This window comes from Naegleria lovaniensis (genome assembly GCF_003324165.1).
Source record: "Naegleria lovaniensis strain ATCC 30569 chromosome Unknown tig082, whole genome shotgun sequence".
In the NCBI taxonomy this organism is placed as follows: domain Eukaryota; phylum Heterolobosea; class Eutetramitea; order Acrasida; family Naegleriidae; genus Naegleria; species Naegleria lovaniensis.
The window spans coordinates 1-22,139 of NW_025407905.1; the positions used below are offsets into that span (position 1 = coordinate 1).

At 36.8% G+C, this 22,139-nt stretch overlaps 6 protein-coding genes across 6 annotated transcripts in view; all 6 read right to left on the minus strand.

Moving 5' to 3' along the window:
- Window positions 1–2,532, minus strand: C9374_014273 (uncharacterized protein; the record flags this gene model as incomplete). Its single annotated transcript, XM_044690242.1, has 4 exons — window positions 1–1,126; window positions 1,283–1,318; window positions 1,396–1,980; window positions 2,158–2,532. Coding segments are annotated over 4 exons (2,122 nt in total), but the record flags the coding sequence as incomplete, so codon positions are not given.
- Window positions 2,533–2,953: 421 nt separating this feature from the next.
- Window positions 2,954–6,394, minus strand: C9374_014274 (uncharacterized protein; the record flags this gene model as incomplete). Its single annotated transcript, XM_044690243.1, has 1 exon — window positions 2,954–6,394. One exon carries the CDS (start codon window positions 6,392–6,394, stop codon window positions 2,954–2,956), a length of 3,441 nt encoding a protein of 1,146 aa, XP_044541596.1.
- Window positions 6,395–6,580: 186 nt separating this feature from the next.
- C9374_014275 (uncharacterized protein) lies at window positions 6,581–8,587 on the minus strand (the record flags this gene model as incomplete). The annotated part of the gene is made up of 1 exon (XM_044690244.1): window positions 6,581–8,587. One exon carries the CDS (start codon window positions 8,585–8,587, stop codon window positions 6,581–6,583), a length of 2,007 nt encoding a protein of 668 aa, XP_044541597.1.
- Window positions 8,588–8,752: 165 nt separating this feature from the next.
- C9374_014276 (uncharacterized protein) lies at window positions 8,753–11,052 on the minus strand (the record flags this gene model as incomplete). Its single annotated transcript, XM_044690245.1, has 3 exons — window positions 8,753–9,819; window positions 9,890–10,648; window positions 10,701–11,052. 3 exons carry the CDS (start codon window positions 11,050–11,052, stop codon window positions 8,753–8,755), a joined length of 2,178 nt encoding a protein of 725 aa, XP_044541598.1.
- Window positions 11,053–11,222: 170 nt separating this feature from the next.
- Window positions 11,223–21,317, minus strand: C9374_014277 (uncharacterized protein; the record flags this gene model as incomplete). The annotated part of the gene is made up of 1 exon (XM_044690246.1): window positions 11,223–21,317. The coding sequence occupies one exon, from the start codon at window positions 21,315–21,317 to the stop codon at window positions 11,223–11,225; it is 10,095 nt and encodes a 3,364-aa protein (XP_044541599.1).
- Window positions 21,318–22,134: 817 nt separating this feature from the next.
- C9374_014278 (uncharacterized protein) overlaps window positions 22,135–22,139 on the minus strand; it is a gene marked incomplete at both ends in the record, with an annotated part of 831 nt that continues 826 nt past the window's right edge. Inside the window, one exon of the mRNA XM_044690248.1 lies at window positions 22,135–22,139. This exon is cut by the window's right edge and continues 826 nt beyond it. Within this exon, the coding sequence (XP_044541600.1) occupies window positions 22,135–22,139 (5 nt within the window).

The window sequence follows — 22,139 nt, forward strand, 5'->3', positions numbered from 1 at the left end:
AGTGATTTATAAATCTTCCAATATTTCCCATCCATGTTGCGTCAATAATTTCATTCTCATTTAAATTCATGCAGTAGTGGTGAAGAGATTTGTGATATTTTCTGCTTGTTCTTTTTTCAAATCTTTTGATTGAGATTACTTCTCCAACATACTCAGTGATGAATTCTCCCTTTTTGATGATGGGTTGATTGCACTTTACACCAATTCCTTTACCTTTGCTGTAAAAGCAAACAATATTTGGATACTGCATGTTGGTAAACATTTTGTTGTCACACAGCGAGCCACACTGACAATCTGAAGAGCACTCCACTTGTGACAAGTAATTCAAACATTCATGCTTCACACATTTGCTGGTGCAGTTACATCGATTATCGTTATGAGCTGTTGGGAGTGTTTTAGAACTTCTTTCATTCTCTAAAATGTACACAAAATCGTCAGGTAATTTTAAATTTGGAAAATACTTTTCTATCAACTCAGGCTTGGCAATATTCTTTTCAGGGTTTGCAATTTTCAATTTTAATTTCTTATAAACTTTCATAAATGGATTCTTTTTCTTTTTTACTTTCATGCCTGATGTGGTTGCTTTGGATGAAGTCGTGGAAGTGTTACTTTTAGTGGTGCTGATCGAAGATGTTGATGATGATCTGGAAAGGAGAGCTGGCGGTGTGTTGGGAAGTGATGGAGATTCCGAGCTTGATGTATGGTGTTTTTCATTGGTAATAAAAGACAACGACGAAACCAATGGAATTTCAATCCTCTTCGTTCGATAGGTGCCTCCAATGTGATCATAAATCACGCATGTTTTTTCAATGGATACTGCATTAATTTGATAGTCTTGTTCTTGGGATGTTGGTTCCACGTCATCGAGTGCTGCTTTTTCATATTCTTGAAAAGTTTTAATTAAAGCCTGTAGTTGTTCGGAATTCCATGTGCATACCGTTGGTTTTTCAATTCGTCGGCGAGGCTTGTTGCTACATTCTCTAAATCGTTGCAACAGTGGTTTCTCTCGGAAAGCTTTTTTAACTGATGAATGGTGATCGGGATTGCTTCCATTTGTTGCTGGATGATTATGATCGGTTTTTGATGATGACTTTTCCTGTTTGTGATGAGATGACAGCTTGCTTTCCTTTTGATTCATTTTTTTAATGTCGACACAAACGTTTTTGACTTTCCATTGCCACATCAAACCACTGTCGTGACATTAAACACGAATAATTTATTTCTTGGTTGATTTAAACAATTGAAGAGGATGGAACAGAGTTCAAACCGCACTTGCTCTTACCACGAATAATACGGAAATATCCATCTTCACCCCAATCTATTTGAGTGGGTTATTGGGTAGTCATAAAAAAATAATTCCTTAGTAAAAAACAATAAATTTTCACAAAAACATACCTGAACCCAAGAGTTCTTAACAATCCAGTATGGTTCTTCGGATCCGAGCCAGCTCTTACCAACACCATAACCAACAATCAAAACACCGTGGTCCAAATCTTGAGGATTACAGAACCATGGATCAGAGATACCAGAAGTGTAGTATTGCAACCATTCAGCATTGATAGCAATGGAGATTGGTCCGTTAGCAGCGAGCCAAGCAGCCATTTGAGTTTCGTCGCTTGGAATTGAGGTCCAAGAGGAGATGGTGGCAACAACGTTGCTCTTGTTGAATCTGCAAGTGTCATCAACACCTTCATATGGATAAGAGTCCTCAGTGACCAAACCACCGTTCTTGATGATGTATTGGAAGGCAGACCACATCAAACCGCCATTGCAACCAGAGTCACAAGCTTGTTGGTTTTGATAAGTGACACAGTTGTGATCACAGTCAACCAATTGTTGTTCAGACAAGCTGACAAGTTTACCCTTCTTGATGGCCCATTGACCTTCAACGTTACCAGTGGTGGAGAAAGTCCAGCATGAACCACAAGCACCTTGATTCTTGACAGGAGTAACAGCTCCGTGTTGTCTCCAGTCGAAGGACTGTTGTTGAATTAACGGAATGGTGTGATGATGAAATAGATAAAATTTAAGAGTTCAAATGAAGTGATGATGGAGGAATCATTCCAATTGCAATGATCAAAATTTGGAGATGTAAAAACGTGAAGGATGATACCGTTATGAAGTGTTAACAAAATCATCATAACAAAATATACGTACGGTTGGAGCAGCTTGGATATCCTTTTCAGAAACAACAACTTGTTGTGGAGCACCCAAAATCTTCTTGGCTTCCTCTGGAGTGTAAGTCTTCATCAAGAACATTCTCTTGAATTCTTCTGGAGTCAAATCAGCAAACTTGGTGATACCGAAGTTTTCTCTCTTGCCAACATGGTTATAATATCTGGCCTTCTCAACGTTGGCCTTGAAAATTTGATATCTAGAATTATGTTCTTCAGTACCATAGAGTTTGGCATGTTTTCTAGAGAACTTGATGAAGAGCTTCTTCATTTCACTCTCGGCCAAAGGCTTGTACTCTTGAGCCAACACAACAGCGGCACAAGCAATCAACAACACAGCAACAAGGACAGAACGCATTTTTTTCAGCTGTTTTACAATGGGATGTTGCGGGGAATGCACTAGTGCAAAGTCCCATCAACTCCGATTGATTGCTCCTATTTGAACACAATCAATGGATACAAACAACGGCGTTTTCTCCTGGCGTTCCCAACTACCACTTCGCTGGTGTAACATTCCTTTATTTGGTTCATTCGGGCTACGTCTCAGTGTTTTTGTTACATTAGCTTTTTGTTGTTCGCCCAGCAAAAGCTGCTTTGTCTTTGTTGAAGGACAAAGGCTTCTGCTGGAGCTATAATGAATAATAAAACGACTTGAGGTATGTTGTTGTGATTAGAAAAATACGGTGTAATTGTGGTCGGAAGAAATAAATAGGTGAACAATTTTAAACGTGTTCCAATTTTTGGACGAACTTTTTTTGTGATGAAAAATGCTTGACATTTTATTGCATGTCTTGAGACGAAGCCACCACCTGGCTCAGCTGGGAATACGAAACGAGGTTTTTTGTTTTCTTTGCAAATACGTAAAAAGGAGGTGACAACAACTGATAATTTCCAACAATCACAGCAATTTGTTTTTGATAAAGCTTGGTGCTGGTTGTTGATGAAAATTGTCCAATTAATTTAAATTTGAATGGATCCGTCTGATTTGGTGCCACAAATATTTTAAATGAGTTAATTGGTTCAGAATGTCGAGATGCATTTTCATTGTTCTCATTGAAATTGCGAACCTCTACGGTTGCATTGCTCAAAGAAATATGATTAGTCTTAATTTCAAATTCTACGGGCTTTTTAAGCAAAAATGCCGCAATATGATTTTGAGCATGAATTAATGAGTCGTGTGTTTGAATAATGGTAAAACTGATGTCGTCGGTTAATGTAAGTCGTTCTGTTAAGTTTGGCAAAACTTCACTTGTTTCAATATGGAAAACAGGAAGTGAAATGTTGTAGTAATTGGAAATGCTTGTCTCCATGAAATCGGTGGCAAATCCGGCCCTATAGTCATGTCTTGACTGATGGTATGATTGACGGATGGAGTTGACACGATGTTGTAAACATCGCAATTGTAAGTCTTTCGCACAAATTAAATCTTGATCTGTAAAACTATAAGAAATGGATGTCACGCTTTCTCTAGCTTGCTTTCTTTCATTATTAAAGTCAACAAATTGTTTTTCAGTCATTCTCATCAAAATTTGTTGGTTAATTTGACTAGGGGCATCACAATATTTCCTCTTTCTATCGTTATTGTATGAAAGATATACACATTCTTTTTTCACTAATTTGATTTTCATGTTTGAGTAACTTCTATGATAGTCCAATACTGTGGTTCTTTTTGAATAATCACGTGACTCTCCGAAAAATCCTTCAAGAGAACGTGTTCCCAATAAAGACAAATCAAAAACTGCATCTTGTGGAATAATTCTGATCAATTTCTGAATTGTTTTGATGTTATGGATAATGATGTTTTTTGTGAGGGTTCCGGATAATGTAAAATTATTATTCTTATTGGAAATAATGACGTCTTGGAAAACGGTATCCCACTCATTCAAATAGTCCAAATTTTCCTTAAGAACTTGCAACACTTCGTGCAAATTGTGTGAAGATGTTCCATCATGATTTTTGTCATCGTAAACATGAAATAAATCATGTATCGCTTTTAAGTACTTATAGAATCCTAAATATCGATAGTTGGTTCTCTCGTTCAATAATCGTAATTTTTCAAGTAACTGTAAATTGCATACATCACGTAATACATCCTCAGATTGATCATCATATTTGATAAACGAGCTCCGTTTAACTATTTTACACCACTCTAAAGGTTGTTGTCTATATATTTCATCGAGTGTGTTCAATTCAAATCGTTGTAAAATAGAACAAGAAATTTTGGTGACAGCTATGTCTTGATTGCTAAAATTTGCCACACACACTTTACCAATGTTAGTATGAAGGGTTTCACTCAACAACGTAACACTTAATTCGTTGTCATTGCTGCTATGATAGAAAGAAATGCCTCCAGAGTTAAAATTCCGTGGTTCTTTTTCTTTCCATTCAAATGAAATTGTGTCTTTGTCATTCACTATGAAGGAAAGTGGTATGTTGGTCGCTTGTGTTCTTTGAATAACAATTTTCATCAAATGGCAACCGTTTCCGTTGTCGTTGGAAGAAATACAAGCAGAGGAATGGCGTGCAATTTGAAGGTTTGGAGCACCTACTTTAGTGGCAACCGGATATAATTTTGGTCTCCCATTAATTGCATTCCTCATGTTTTTGCAATGGTGACTGTAGCAAAAATGATGTAGTTCATTTGGGCTCGATGTGAAATATTTGTAATTAGCAGACCCTGCATCTGACACAGTACAGACGATGTTTCGAGTATATGTGTCACGAAATTCAGAAATCGTGTCTCTAATGGTTTGTTCAGTTTCAGTAGTGCATACTTTGAAGTTTCCAGGAATTCGAACTTCACCGTTAATACTGCAATATAAAGTTTGAACAATTTTTTCAGCTAAAAAACCCTTGGGTGGAAAATTCGGACTCTGAGCTAGTGCAGTACAATCACTAATCTTCAATGGACCTTCATTGGCACCGTATACAAGCCCAAGCTTGGTATTGATTCCTAAATGCGGTGTTACATCTACTGCATCAATTTGAACAAGACCAAAATTTTGATTTTCAATAACCTTCATTTTTTCTACTAGCTTATCAAAGTCATCTTTGTCTAGTTTAGTATTCCCTTCTCCATATGATGCGGTGTGAAAATGATGGTCGAGTGTGGATGAACAAGGTAGGACTAAGTTACATCTTTCAGAAGAGGGTTCAAATTCTTGTCCTCGTTTCAACCCTCTCGCCAATGCTTCATACGCATTGTATCCCATGATAACCAATAAATCTTGAGCAAAACAAAGAACAGATGGGCTCCATCTATGGCCTCTACTGTCTTTGCAAATTAATTGTGAAAAAGCATCACGAAGATATGTGAAAAAGAAAGTTCGAGGTACTAATTTGCGACTACCTAACACCTGAAAAAACAATTTTTTCAATTCTTGAATATCCTCATCAAATATATCACATTCCGAATAATAACTATCATCATCGTTATTTTGTGATTTAAAATCAGCATGGTCTACAAAATTATGAGAGATGGTGTCGGACTTGGTATTTACAATTGATGAGTGTGTTGGAATAAATTTGTTGTTAATTAGTTGTTGCAGCATGTAATACGGTGCTGTTTGTTCTTTTGTTGAATATGACAACGTGATGTAGTCTTCAGCAAAACCATGATCCAGGATTTTATGTAATTCAATAACGCCGACATTTTTTTCTGGTTCGAGTAATTTCATGATGGTTGAACTAGAATAACGTTGTGACGTTGTTGAGGTTTGAGGTGGGTCTTCGCAAGCTGTACTTGTTTTGGAGTGTTTACGTTTTTGACGAATTCGCATCAGCTCGTCATGACACTCTTTCAATTTCAAATAGCCTTGAAAATGTAGTTTGTTGATCCATTCTGATGTTAACTCTTGATTTTGTCTTTGATTTTGAAATTTTGGGTCAGAGTAAATGTTATAGATAGCACTATCCTCGTCCGGGTCAATGCAATCAGTAACATATTGTGCAATCTTTGTTGAATTGTCAACCTGGAATTTGCAACAGTATAGAACAAATGGGACTCGTTTGTTGTGTGTGATGAGGTATGAGAAATATAGTTCGAGATGGCGATGGATGGTATTAAAATCCTTGCGATGAAATCCACATTGATCAATAATATCTTCTATTAAATGTTCGACATTAATATATTGATGGACTGCGAATAGCATTGTTTTGATGGCAACATGATATTCCGGTCTCAACAGACCGACAAAGGCGTTTCGTTCATGTTTTAACATTTTTATTGAAAAAACCTCCAGCAAACACCAGAACAAAACTTCGACAGCCTGCTCGACCTTTTTTAAAATGGTTAGGATTCTAAAAAATAAAGTGCTTTCCAAATGCTATTGTAACACTATTTCTGGGAGTTGGGAACGCCAGGAGGAGGGCTTTGAAGAACCAATGTGTTGAGAAGTCAATAAGATTTAGAACTTTTTATGCTTCTTGTGGGCAGGTTTCACAGAGGACTCTGAACTGTCATTATTGTTGCTGGACCATGATGAGGATGATCTGTTATTATTGGACCAGTTGTTATTTCTTCCTCCCTTGTAACCACCACCAAAGGAATTGCCTCCTCTACCGCCTCGTCCTCTTCCACCCCCAAAACCACCATTATTCTTTGGGCTCTTGGACTCGAGAAATTCCATCAAGCCTCTCTTCTTTGACCCACCATTCTCGTCTTCATTGGAGTCTCGTCCGTTGGAGTGATGACCATTGTTGTTACCATTGCCATTCGTGGATGTTTCAGCAGAATCTTCTTCATTATCAGCCTCTTCCTTATTGTTGAACTTGTTATATCCGTTGTTGTTGTTATTATAATTATTGTATGATCCACCCTTATTGTAGGATGAGGATTTATCAAAACTCTTCTTAAAGTTGGAACCTCCTTTACCACCCAATCCAAACGAAGATTTTAACCCTTCTTCATCAAAATCATTCATTTTGAAACCTAATTTTCGAGCAAACATGTTAAATACACTTCCATAAGTGTTTACAAGCTTGAAAACATCTCTACTCAATTGATTATTCGAGACAATACTTTGCACTTCTCTATGAATATCGTTCATTTGCTTGTCTGTCACACTGTTATCTAACTCTTCAAGTTTTTCCCAATCTTTCTCATCTTCTTTGTCATTATTTAACATCATGTTGAAATAGGAAAGAGCAACTTCTTTTTCTCTTGGAGTCAAGAACAAGACAGATACACCTTTTTTACCAGCTCGAGCAGTTCTTCCAGCTCGATGGAAATAATCAGCAGGTTGCTCAGGAATATCAAATTGAACAATTAAATCAACGTTAGGGAAATCGAGACCTCTGGCAGCAACATTGGTAGCAACGAGTACTCCTGGATTCTTATCTTCCATAAATTGGAAGAAAATTTCACTTCTCTTATTTTGGTTCATGTTACCAGAGAGTTGAACAACTTTTCCAATATTTGAAGTGTTTTCAAGAACACAAGTCACAAATTCAACAGATAATTTGGTGCTCACGAACACAATAATTTTCTTATCAACATTATTTCTCAATACTGAAATCAATGCTGCAAGCTTCTTATCATTTGGTACTTCGTAATACTTTTGTTCCAAGGTAGAAACCTTCTTTGAATTTGCATCATCCAAACCAAGTTTCACAATATCATTCTTGAGTGAGATGTGAGCTAAATCTTCAACTTTATCAGTCATGGTTGCAGAGAAGAGATAGGTTTGACGCTCTTTTGGAAGTTGCATGACAATCTTTTTCAAAGTTTCTTCAAAACCACTATCCAGTAATCGATCTGCTTCATCCAAAATGAAATATTTCAAGTGGGAAGGATCGAAGTTTTCTCTTTGAATGTGATCTAAACATTTACCTGGAGAGGCGATCAATACTCTTACTTGTTCATTGGCTAACTCAGCTTGCTCTACAGAGACCTTGTTTCCTCCAATGACGCAAGCGGCCTTGTATTCAGTATGTTTTAATAGTTTATCAGCAACTTGTTGGATTTGTAAGGCTAATTCTCTTGTTGGAGCTAAAACGAGGATATAAATGCCTTGAACATTCTTTTCATTCTCTAACATGCAGGAGAGTGATGGAACGAGGAAGGCAAGTGTTTTGCCCTGACCAGTTGCAGCTTGAGCAATAAAGTCTTTACCTTTTCCTTTCTCTCCGAGAGCAGTTGGAATTGTCAATTGTTGAATTGGGGTCATGCTTTCAAATCCGAATTCTTTCTTGATGGCTTTTAGTAGAAGTGGGTGAATTTGTGGTACGTCCGAAAATTTAAGTGATGTTGCCAAAGCACCTGTGGATTGCGTTGTGTCAGCGAGTGAAATGGTCTCAACAGATTGTTTCTTTCTCAGCTGAACAGCTGATGAGGCCGAGAGGGTTGAAACGTTTCCGTTGGCATCTTTAAGTGTTTTGGTCCCGTTTGAGTTGAATTTGATGTGGGCTGGCATGGTGATGAAAAGGATTCTATTGATGGGACTCGGAGTGTGTTGAATGAGAGCAAAATTGTTTGTGAGGAGATTTGTTGGTGTTCAATTATTTTTTTGTTCAACAAAAATTTTGCTTTGTTCAAGGTTGAAGCAGCATGACAGTCTTTACTCAAGATTCTCTCCAGGCTACAAATCGTTAATGGAAAGAGAACTAGCTCCCAGTTGTTGTGATTTGTTGTTGTGATTGGCTGAAGCAGTTGTTGACATGACAATCATAGAGCTTTCGGAAGCTAGCTTTAACAAATCGGCACTCAAATACGTCACACATTCGGAGAAAGTAATTTGCTGATTGCTGTTTGGATCAATAATTGAAACAAAATTTTGATACTCTTCATCTGTTCCGTTCGGATTGATTGTAGTTAATAATTGTTTCAATTCATGTTGATTCAAAATTCCATCCTTGTTACTATCTACCTCCCTAAACATTTTGACAAACTTGGACAGGAACTTCTCGTGTGATTCCAGTTGGAAGTCTAGCAAAACTTCTAAGAACGTCTTGTACGGAACTCTAGTGGCCTTTTCAAAGCTCTTATTCATGGTAGGTGATCCAAGTGTCATTTGAAGTTTTTGATGCTCTAGAATGGCGTCGTTGACACGAATGATTACAGTGAGTGAGTCTTCCTTGTTGTACATGTACTTGATAATATCTACCCATTCATCTTCATTAAGATCACCATTTAACCTATTTTGAATGATTTGATGAATTTCATGATCAACCTTCTTGCTATATTTTCCTCTCAAAAATACCTTCAACAATTCTGCAGTAGTGTCCTTTAGCTGCTTTTGGACATATCTGAATTCTTCATCAATTTCGTTTTTAAGAATTTTGCCGAATACTTTGACTTCGTTGTCTTCTCTAGAGAATCTTTTCACACCAAAATTGATAGCAGTAGCCCATTCAAAAATTAATGTTTTAAGGCCATACTTTTGATTGAGGAATGTGTACAAATGCTGTTCCATTGTTTCTCTTGGTAGTTTACTCTCTTGACATTTCTGATCAAATTTGTGCTTTGAGGTATAAATTTCCTCAATAATTTCTTTTAGTTGTTTCAAACTTAGAGGTTTTAACTTTACCTGTTTTGAATCTTTTGGTTTTACCATGCTTTGAGAAAGAATTTGTTGTGGAGTTTGTGATACTTGCATTGACAGACGCTGTCTGTTGATTTGTACCTGAGCCAATCGATTTTTATATTCTGTTGGAGTCAAATTATTTCATTATACAACAAGTTCAACAGCAATGGTTCAACAAATACCAGTACTTACTTTCAATTTCTAGCTTTAAGACTCCAATTTCTTCAGATAATTGCTCTCGCTCTACTTCGTGTTGGCGAATCAATTTTGCCTTGGCTTCCTCGCTTTTAGATGCAACTTGTTGGAGCGACTCAGTTTCCTCTAGAAGATTGGCAATATCCTTATCAGCGCTATCCAAATCTTTCTGAAGAGTTGCCAGCTTTGAAAAGCAATCAGTGGAAAATGTTTTGATCATTGAGTAGTACGATTCGCACATATCTGAGTATGAGTTCTTCACAATCATGAGAATGCTGGAGGCTTTTTTATCAACCTCAGAAATCTTGTCGATGACTTCCTCAAAATATACGTCAAACAATTGCCTTTTGCAATTCAATAACTCAATCTGGTAGGTCAGGGCCTCTTGTGGTGTTTCTTTTGATCTGTTGAGTTGTTTTAGGATTGGAGTGGTGCTTGGGTCAAACGGAGTTCTTTGTCCTAGATAGAGTCCAATAGAGTCATGGAGTCTCTTGAGATCCTTCAAGTCATCGTTCGATGAGTCTACAACAGATAATACTTCTCCTGTATGTGTTGCAGCAGTGTTTGAAGAGGTCGCATTAGGCTTCGAGGGAGACTCTTTTTGCAACGGTAATACTGAATCCTCAGTTTGAGGCTCGCCTTGATTCATAGATTGATTTTCGTTAGGTTGTTCAACCACCACAGAAGAGGGCTCTCTCTTGCCCTCAGCCATGGTGAAGTACAATGGTGGATCAACATCAGGAAGATCCGTTAAGGCTGATGATGAATGGATGTAAATCAAGCCAACAATCCTTAAAAAGTTACTTACGAGTACCATTGAAAGACTCCAAATTGGATAATGAAATAATGATTTCGTCTTCTTCCTTTTCATCAAGGGTAATGTACAAATGTTTGAGATTTGGAAGCGAGAATAGCCCGGCTAACACGGATTGAGCGCTTTCAAACAGATTGTTTCTCAGATCTAGATATTCCACCTTTTGAAGCCCGCTCATATCAGATGGCAATGTCCGAAGGTTGTTGTTTGATAGCCTCAACACTTTGAGGTATTTGAGTTTGGACAAATCCACCAAAACTTCATCCAGAGTTCTTAATCCACAATGGTCCAAAGATACCTCAATCGCATCGGGATACTTGTGCAAAATTGAATTCACTTTTTCCATGGCGTATGTTTCTTGGAAGAGGGAAATCGATGATAAGCTTCAACAATGCCGAATTAAGGGAAGGCTTAGTGATTATTTTTTTTAATTTTTAAAAAATATTCTCTTCTGCAACGTTCATATCTTCATTAGTTGGCATCATTAATTAACATCTTCACCAATTAACATCATGACTAAAAGCTAAGACGATACAGAACATAGCAGACGTGATTAACAAAGGAACCAATAAAATCTCGTTCTGTTTGATTTGGAATAATGATCAGAGATTGAGCACCTTCCGATTTTTGATCAACTCTTACGGCTGGTGATGGCATGTTGGTATTTGGTGATCTCAACATGGAAGCAGAATGAGTCTGATCTTGAAGAGGTTCAGGCTCGTTTGCAAGCTTCTTCTTACAGAAATAGATGATTACAGAGTTTTCCTTAATCTTGTAATGGATGTGCAACATGAAATCAGTGCTTCTATTACTTGGAGTAATGAGTAAATGTTGAGCAGTGCCATCCTTCTTGAATATACTTCCTGCCCTCTCTCCTCCATAAATATTCCATAGCTCAGAAATCACGTCATTCCATGGCACGTAGGTAGCCTCAAATATTGAGAGAGTAAAGTCATACTCAGTTATTTGAGTCTTAGTCCATAAAGCATCAAGTTCGTTGAATAAGTTTTCGCTCATCCTGAATTTAAGAGCCATATCCCATAAAATGTCCAGCTTGAATGAGTTTTTGACACTTTGTAGCAAATTTGCCAACTTTCTTTCGTATTGTTGAGCCATTTGTGTAATCACCTTGTACATGTTGTCTTTAGAGCCTTCAATCTCGCTATCATAAGGATGTCTATTCGTTGCATCTACAAACACTATATACATGGTGAGATTCATTGTGCTATCTTCTTCTTGAGGACTTGGAGACCTTGATGAATTAGTTGATGAAGCTCCATGATATGAAAATGTGGTATGTGAATCAGAATGTACAACTGACTTTGTTACCAATACACAGTACGAGTAATCTGCTTCCTCATGAGAAATGTAAGTGTCAAGAATGAAACACTCTTTGCTCTTTTGACTGAATTTAACCTTATACTTGTCAGAGTGTTTGCAAATATATTCAAAGAAAAATTGAAATGGATCATTCAACATTTCTCGTCTCTCAGTACTGTAGGATCGACCTCGTTCAAGAGATTTCATGCTACTTTTAGGTGTTGTTGCCTTTTCTCGCATAATTTCTGCAATGTCTTTAACATTCTCAAAAGTGATGGTGTGTGAATGTAAGATATTTCTTGTATGGGGTGGAGGGTTTGGATAAAATTGATTAAAGTCTTTCAATAAACTCATAAAGCTCAAAGTTGATGGAAATCCAGAGTAATCGGTTGTAAGATAATTCAAAAAATTTCTCAAGTGGAAATCATATGAAAATGAATTCATGTGCAGTGAGTGTTTGAATTGGCTCACTTTTTTCAAGAACTCTCCTCTGGTAGAGGCTCGAGGATTCAGCAAGGAAGGTCTTTGAGACGTAATGTCAGAAATATAAACATTTAGGTACACATAAATACTGTCAAGACCTAATTCTAAGAATAGTACTCCATCGTCCATTTGTTTATGGAAGTAAATAGTGGTGGGTTGGAGCTTAATAATTTGATTTCCCACAACTTGGACAAGTGGAGTGGGCTGTGGTCTTGATTTGTTGTCCGTTGAGGTAGTAATTGGATTCATGTCACTTGGAGTTGAGGCTAATAATGGTGATGAATCATGCTGATCTGAAGGATGCAAGAAAACGTCAGAAATATCCAATGACTTGATATACTCTACATATTCGCTCAAGAATGATTCAAATACCTTTCTGTGATAACCAATTTCACGAAGGTTGTTATTTTGTTGCTCCTCTACGCCTGTGACTCCCTCACTGTCAAGATGTTGAATAATAGCAGCAGAGGACGAAGAAATAAAAGATGATGGGCTAAATAATATTCTTCTCAATGGGTTAAACAGGAGAGGTACCCTGCAAAAGTGGATTAGTCTTGAAGTGTTCTTGATGAGTTGGAAGTCCTTAGATTTTAAGTTTGTAGATTGAGATTTGTTCCAAAATCCGTAAATCTTTGACACTTGCTGTTGTTCAACCTTCTTTTTGTAGTTCTGGTGCACGATGTGTTTAAAGTGAAGCCCATGAATAAGAAGCGGATCACGTGGTTTGTTGTCATTCATGGTTTTCTTGGCCAATTGTTTGCAAGGTGTCTTGTCTAAATCAAATATTCCTTTCAACAGGGATCCAAATTGATTTTTGCTTGAAGGAGGCTTCTTCTCTTTTCTTACTTTTTGAATATCTGTTTTTACAGAAATATCATTTACAGATGAAGTAACAAGTGTAGAATTCATGCCTGGATTTTTGAAACGATTGTACATTTGTCCTCCCCTCACGTCCAGAATTGGTTGTTTTGGTGGAATCATACTTCCTGTTGGATTGTTAGTTGTGGTGGATGTTGTTACGGCAGGAGTTGTTCTTCTCATAGTATTGGAAGACTTTGGATCGCTTGGAGCGCTCTGCTTATTGTAAATGAGCAAATCAATGTTGTTAAATGCAAATTGAACCTCTTTTTGTGGTTTCCCAAGAGGGATCAATAGGTTGGTTGGAACTGTTGCCAAGTTGGTTGAATGAGAATGGTAAAAGAGTCCCAACTTTTGATGGAGTATGCTGTTAAGTAAGTGAGCTCGACATCTCAACCATGACACTGTTTGGTGCAAATGATACTTGAACTTTTCAAATTGTTGTGGCTTCCAATTGTATGCTATTACTTGCAATTCTGAACTCGTTAGTATAATGACAATACAGCATTTTCTGGTATATTTTATCGAATTTCTGTAACTGAACCCATCCAACGAGATGATATCGCCTATCTTGATATTTTCTCCAATATTAATAACCTTATCAGTTAAAACAGAAAAATTACCAGCCATCATAACAAAACAAATGTTGCTTGAATCTACCAGATGATATTGTTCAATAAAATCATTGCTTCTTGAATATTTGACAAATGTTTGCCTGGTATCTTTGCTTACAAACGTAATTGGTCGCAATTTAAAACTGTATGCGGACAATAAATTGTACAAATCTCCAATAAATCTATTCATTTCCCACAACGGTAAAAATAGAGAAGCTCTATGCTCCATCAATGTTGGCGAGCTTATTCTACATGCCTTAATGGCCTGAGTTTGTAGTCTTACGAGAAAATAACGATTGAGTCCTTCTAGGTTTACAGGAGACGTGAAAAGTCCACACTCAATAATATAATCTATCAATGTTTGGTTAAGAGTGAGACAAAGCTTTTCAATAAGAGAAGCTAAATCTACGTCACCTTTTTTCCAAACTTCCAGAAGTATTTTACCGTTTTCACTTCGATGAGCTGCAGAAGCGCTCTTTTCAATGACATTTTCTTCATCGTCCTCATCATCTGAGTTACTTCCCTCTTTACGAAGGATGGGAGCTCCAAAATCTGTATAAGCAATGTTTGATGGCTCCTCTTGAAGCAGACCCAATTGTGATACTCCGGTCAAATCGCAAGTGTATGGCTCTTTCATTGACGGGAAAACTGTTACCATCTCACCATCTTGATTTAGTAGCGTCATTTGTACACAAGCAATACCTCTGCAATTGACCTGAGACGTCATTGCTCTTGAGTATGTATTCTGAGTAACTGAGTTATATAAGAATGAAAAATCAGCTGCTTTGAAAACCATATCGTCTTCTTCATCTTCCGTGAAAGACATATACGAGATGGTACTTGGACTCTCTGCAGATTCATCGCTACTAGTCAGATATAATTGATTCATGTAAGTCAACATGTTATTTCTGGCAAATAACATGAAAAGTAACTTGTTGTTAATAAATTTTGGAAGAGTAATGACAACGCTCTTGTGAGGTTGAGAGAGCAACGGTCTAATAAACTGCAAATCTTCAACTGTGATTTTAAATTGCCTATTTCTCAACAATAAATTGGAGATGATATTCATGGTGAGTGATGATAGCTTGGCTTCAATAAGATTCCTAAGTTGGGTTGTAATCTCAATACTTGGTGGATATACACCGTAAACCTCCAAAATAACAGAAGAAATGTCATTCTTGATATCAAATTCAGCATAAAGGTATTGTCCCATACTGGAGAGAGAAATTGAATATTCTTTAAGCTTGGTTTTGTGTTCTTGCTCATCCCTAGCCGAGGAGACAAGAGTTGGAGACTCTTCACTCTTTGGAGTTTGAACGGTAGTAGAGTTTTGTTTGTTACCATCCGTGAGTTGAAGATAAAAAACACGACCACTCCTCTCCTTGTACACAAACATTTCACTTCTATTGGCAACAACGAAGGGATTGAAAACAACTTGATTCAAGTGGTTAATCGCCATTGCTGTTGATAGACGACTATGAAGAGGAAAAGAAATTTCAAAGGTCTTTTTGCATGCAAAATCTCCCTCATTAAACTTGTCACTGCTTGGTTTCTCGTTGTCCTTACGTAAAAACTTCTTGTCAAGCACACTAACTTCAGAGACTGCCTTCTTATCTTTATCCCTTCTAACAGGAAGAAGTAATGAACTGCAAATTCTTGTATCATGCAAATTTGAGAGAAGAAGTAGAGTATTGACTCTCTTACAAACTACTCCAACTGCTTTGAAAACAATATTTACCACGTCGTTAGCCTGTGAAATTGAAAGTGAGTTTGGAGAGTAAAACAGCATGGACATTGATTTCTTGCTCTCTGCTTTCAGAATGATCCAAAATGGTACTTCAATACAACTTCTTTCCATTTCTGTGTCATTATCGAACATTGTCATGTCCAAGTCATCGAGCTCCTTGCTGAAAATTTTAAATTTGTTTGGCGTGTCACCAGGGGGTAATTCATGCTCACATTTTCTGTCATACTCTTCAAATATGGCATGTTTTTGGCAGCAATTTCTTTTTCTAAAGTAAACAACGTAGTGGTTATCGATACTTTTGAAGACCACATTTTTGCATTTCAATAGCTCCTGGTGAAAGAGTTTAGCACCTTCAACTGGATCAATAAAAAATAAAGGAATAGTATGCTTTTGATAGCATGATGCGGGAAGCTTTTCAACATTATCAAAAACTTTCTTAATAGAATATGATGTAATAGGGTGCGTCCTAAGTAATGCATTCAGTATTTCTTTGGAGACCAATGCTTGTAATCGTTTTTTAGTTCTGGAAACTATTCTTCGGATATGTCTCGGGAGGTAGCCCTTGTCTAAGTAAGGAGCTGCTTCATCGGTTGTGTCTCCATCAAAGACATCGTCTTCGAGTTCAAATTTACTTCTGGCATAAGCAGATTGGGTTTCAGACACATGACTTCTAAACATTCCCAGAACGTCCTTCTTTGAGGGCTCAAATCCATTAAACGAAGCGCAATATTTGTCAGGTGGTAACGTAATGCAATAAAATCTCAACGTTGTTTTTACGGTATTCAAAGAATTAATCCAGTCAAAATCCATTTCTGTTTTAAGTTTGCTTGGGGTAAAGTCTGATTCATCATCCTCTTCGCTATCCTCTTCTTTCTCACCAAATGAAGAAGAAAGCTTTGAAAAATCTCCATTACTGGATCTAATACTCTTTGAAATTCTCTCTATTGGGATATTTTTGATCGGAAGTTTAAGATCATTTGCGTATTCATCTAAATCATCTAAATCTTCCCATTCTTCTTTTCCTCTTTTAATTGGAGTTAACACACACTCCATTCTCATGAATACAGGAATAGTGGAATTTTCCAGCTCTGTTAAATTAAAGGCATCACTAACTGAGGAGCCAGAACTTTCAGTGAGAGAGTCTGATTGGTGATCAGATGTTTGTACATCTCTCATTCCCGCAGAAAGGCTCGAAAGGGAATGTGTGGTCTCATCTTCACCACTGTGGAAACTATGAATCTCATCATCTGATACATCTTCATCGTAGTTTTCTTCGTTATCAATTTCTTCGAGATGGTCAAAGCTTTTCACGCTATTTTTCTTCTTTATGGGCTTTGGAACAGTTTTAGTAGATTTGGGAATGGAGCTTTCTCGTAGATAAAAATGGAATTTGGTTCCTTTGATTTCTTCAAAGTACTTTTCAATTATCGTTTTGAATGAATTAACCATGTTCTCGCATGGAGTCGTGTCATTTTCAGATTTGTCAAAGAAATAGTTTCTAGATAATAATATGGCCTCAAAGAATTCGGTGAGATCAATTTCTTCTCTATATTCGTAGCAGGATTCAACAGCAGAGACAATGCTTTCTCGGTCTATCATTAATTTTTGGTTCAGATACTTGTAAACTCCATATGTAAAGCTGTATGCATGTAGGTTTGTAACGAAATCGCAATATGTTGCTGATGAAGCGAGGGCATGTTCCTCATCATGCGCTAGTGCATGGTTACGTAGAATAGAAGGAGAATGTTTAGAGCAAACTACTCGTTCCATATTTTCGTTTCGTTTCAATTTATCCACAAATAACAGCTGATCCTCTGTGCAAACACATACAATGATGGTAAAGTCTTTTTCTTCTCCTGTAACATGAGAAGGAACAATGGTTAAAAGAAAATCCTTTTGCTTGTCTGAGCCAATGTTTTCAAAAACTCGTGCAAAGCACCGAGCTTTCATATCTAAATTAAGAGGTATCCTATCTAAACTTATTTCTACGTCATTAATGTTGCATAGAATTTTCAAAAGTCTGTCATATAAAGCTATATTGCTTTTCTTTGCTGTTTCAACATCAGTGTCGGTATGAGTAATAAATTTAAATACGGAAAATTTCAAATTTTGGTGTTCGGAGCGTTCAAAAACGCCTTTCAAGTTAAAAGGTGTAATGCTGCCAGGTTTATCAGGCTGAAAAACAGTGATCGAATTATTACCTTTACCAGATTTACAAGCAGTCACTATGTTTTCAAACGTAGAAAACAGTGAGATAACTTGCAAATCCAGATTATGAAACCAATTATCACATAAATCTGTGCAAAATTGATTTGAATCCACATGAACGCCATTGGAGTATGTAACGTAGCCTGATTGTGGTTCAACCCACACTTCTGTCACTAGTTTTTTCTCTTTCTTCAAAATGTGGATACAATAAAACAGAATAAGCTTAGATAAAAAGTCGCTATTCGAGAAATAATTCGTTTTCGTTATTTCTAACTCCTTGAAAAATACTACAGATTGCCGAGTGATCACTAGAGAAAACCCCTCGTTCACCCTTTGTGCGAGCAAACATGATAGAATTGCTGCAATATTAAGCCTTCCTCCTATGGGCCATATCCAATTTCTGTGCTTTAGATATGAAGTAAAATGTGGTGAATGGCTGAATAAGGATTGTTGATATTGAGATTCGTCGTCTTTACAAATAGGAAGTCTGGCTACAATTTCTGAGAACGCAGAGTTCTCTATGAAATGTGCGTGAATATTTCTTTGATAAAAGAGTTTTAGAGCTTGTTCTTTAAAATGTCTTAGTACTCTAAATATTGTGAAAGAGGAAACGTTGAAAAATTGAAATTTAAGTTCTACGACGGATGTATAAGATTTTGCAATTTTCAATAAACAAAAACCACAAGAAACTGAGGTATCTTTTTCTTCCATTGTCAATAGTGTGGTATCATGAACGGTGTCGTACATGTAGCACGTGTGATCTTGTTCGGAAATAAATAGAATAAAAATATCATCTGAAATCTTGGTAGAGCACCAACCATTCTCACAAAATGATTTGAAGAGAGTGAGGTTGTTTTGTACAGTAGGAGAAGCATCACTTGTTCCTGTTTGGATCTGAGAGAGTATTTTTTGTATGGTTACATCTGACTTTTGAATATTCTCATCAGAGTTAAAACAAAGTGCTAGCTTTTGCGTCTCAAAGAAGCATTCTCGCTCGTGATCAAAATTAATATTGGGAATGTCCATTTTTCTTATTGAAGATCGATTGAGCCCAGAACAATTCTCTGACAGGTTAAAATACTGCTCAACGAGAACGTCTTCAATGTTGATAGACTGGATATATTCTTGCAAGTGTTTTAGAAATGGTTCTTTCGTTCGTTTTTTAAGGAAGGCTTTAAACTTTTCTAAATTGTTTTTGTGCATGAACACAGATATAGTAACTGAAATTTTAGCCTTATTGGCTTTAGAAATCCCAAACCCTGAAAAACTGTTCGATGAAAGTACATCAAGATCTTGGTCCTCCATACCAGGTCCAAATCGTTCAACATGTACCTTGTAAATTATTTCTAGGTTCCTTCGATAAAGTAGACTCATTTTGACGTACTTTAAATCCAACTTCTCATCTTCAGCTTTGAACTTGGATAATTTGTCTGTTGGATTAGTATATTTGATGTCAGTGATTCTAAACCCTTGGATAGCTCGCTTTTTCAAAATTGGGTCTACGCTTGACATGGTCAGATTATAGGTTAATACGTCATACTCAAAGAAATTCTTTCGAATATCTTTCTTGATTGAATCCGAAGGTATGCTAGGAAAAATACTCCCCTCGCTAGCTGATAAAATCAAGCTTTCGTTGTCTGCAATCAAGATTGACGGAGATTTCAGCAATAGCCCATATTGAAGTGCTTTTGTCTTTTTTTTTTCGTTCATTTCGTTTTCTGAGTTTGACATGTAATCAAAATCTATGTAAACTCCATCTGTACACGCTACCAATGATTCGATCAATTCGGAGTCAGGCACATAACTATAAAGATGCCCGTGCCCATTGCTTTGGGAAGTAATGTTTAAAATAGCAATACTGACGTCACGTTGATTGATATCAAACACAATGTCTGAGTTCAAGTCTGAAAGGTTGAACACGCTGTCACTAACTAACATTAATATTGGACATGCGTCAGGAGGAAGGAATTCCAATGCTAAAAGAGAATCCTTAACATATTGACTAAATTTTAAATTTGTTGCCAAATTATCGTTAGCCTTAGAATTTTTGAGAGATGTAGAGGCTAAATTCTCCAGGTCACACAATTGTTGATAAATTTTCCCAAGCATTTCATTCAAGTTATATGTGGTAATGTGACAATCTTGAAATAGAGAAAAAACAGGCCTTCCTGCCATACCGATTGCAACACAAGTAACGTGAATCTCTGGAATGATCTCACCATTATAATTAGGAATGGTTAATGGCTGAATTAAATGTGTAATTACGTTAGATATGGCAACAAAAACCCTGTCAAACAGAACTTCTCCTGTTGTTGGGTCCATTGCAAGCATTGAAGGACTAACATCTATCGTTAACACGAGTCCGTACTTGGAATAAATAGTATGAACGAGAGTGCTCGGTAGAAGCTCCATGTTATGTTCCTCTGAGCCAAACAACTCTTCATTGGATGCTATTGAACTAATTTCAAGGCTATTGAAAGATTCATGAAGAGTATGATGAACCCCTTTAGGAGATGAAGAAAATATCCCACCTTGGTCACCATAAAGATGAGAGGGTAATATTACAACTCCACCTTGATTATTATTACTACCGTTGTAATGAATTTGGTCAATACTAATGCTTCTAACAATTCCATTATTTGTTGCTTGATTTAATTGGTCTATGCTCATACTTCTTGGAAGTGATAACTCTCCAGGAAATGGATGAGTAATGCCATGATGATATTGGCTGATAAGAGAATCTTCGGACATGGATGGTGAATTTTGGATGGAAGAGTTTATCCGTTCATTAGTGTATTCAGGTGTATTAATTGATGAAATGATACTAGAAGATGTAAATCCAACTACCGATTCATCAAAGGAAGGATGAGTGTGATGATGAAAATGTGATGATGGCATATCCAATAAGTGGATGTTATTTCGTAAAAACCTATTCTTTCGCATAGAAAGCTCCTTCTGATGCTTTACGGATGATGCAATAACTTGGATATTTCGTGTGCTTAGAGAGGGTGATGAAGGAGAAGGTACATGAGATGAATTCATACTGTGTTCACTCTTTTGAATGAGTTGCTTGACATTGGCGTGAAGATGATTTAATTGCCAAACAAGTCTCTCCGTTTTTCTAAACAACGAATAGTCATGAGAATGAAGAAAGACATGTCTAGCTGCTCCTGCGTACAGAGAATTATGTATGGGCCTACTACTTGAATTATTATTGCCAGTGTTGGATCTCATGTTGTAATGATATGAAGTATCTACAATGCCATCGTTGTTCAATGTACCATCGTTGGAATTTAAATTAGAAGTAATATTATCATTTGTGGAAATAATGAATTCGTGTTGCTGATGCGTGGGTGAAGTCGGAGATTGTTGTGCCCACATTTGGGATTATTAAATAATTTCTAAATAATTATATGTTGAAGTTCTTGAATATATGACCTAATATTAGCGTTCAGATAAATAACATGATCGGAATGATTGAGAGTGATGATTGACGAATGAACACGTCGATGAAACAATTTTTTTTGAAAGGTATTGGATTGGCCAACAAAAAATTCCCCCCTAAACGATGAAGCAGGTGGCATGGGATGATGATTTGCTTGAAGAATACAAGAAATCGTTTGCTGATAGCAAATCTGATGATGAATTGAGTGATTGGTCGGAAGAGAACGACTCTGCCGAAGAAAGAGAATCAACGGAAATACAATTTAAAAATCAAAACGCCAAACAGAAATTCCCATTTCGGAACATTGAAGATCAATTCATATCTGGATCATCAACCAATATTTCGGGTTTTTTTGGAACAATAGACGAAGGAGAAACATTACATGATCATAATATTGATGACACAAAATATTATAGCTCGCTTTTTGGTGATGAAAATGATCACCATGACACAGAATGTATCAATAACGTTCAATCAATACCCCTTGCCAAAAAAGAATTGTTTTATTCTCTCAATTTTGATCCTAACAAGTTAATAACTGTTCATGTCCCTTTTACTCACTTCCCACATCAGCAACTATTTGAACACTACACAATATACAAAATATCACAAACACCTCCTCTTGGAAATTATAGAGTCGTGACTCCTTGCAACCACATGGTAAAACAACATGATTTAATCAGAGAGATATTTTCAATGCTCAGGGGTCATGAAGGGTCTATATTCAAAATCAACAATCATGGATCTTTTGAACTATC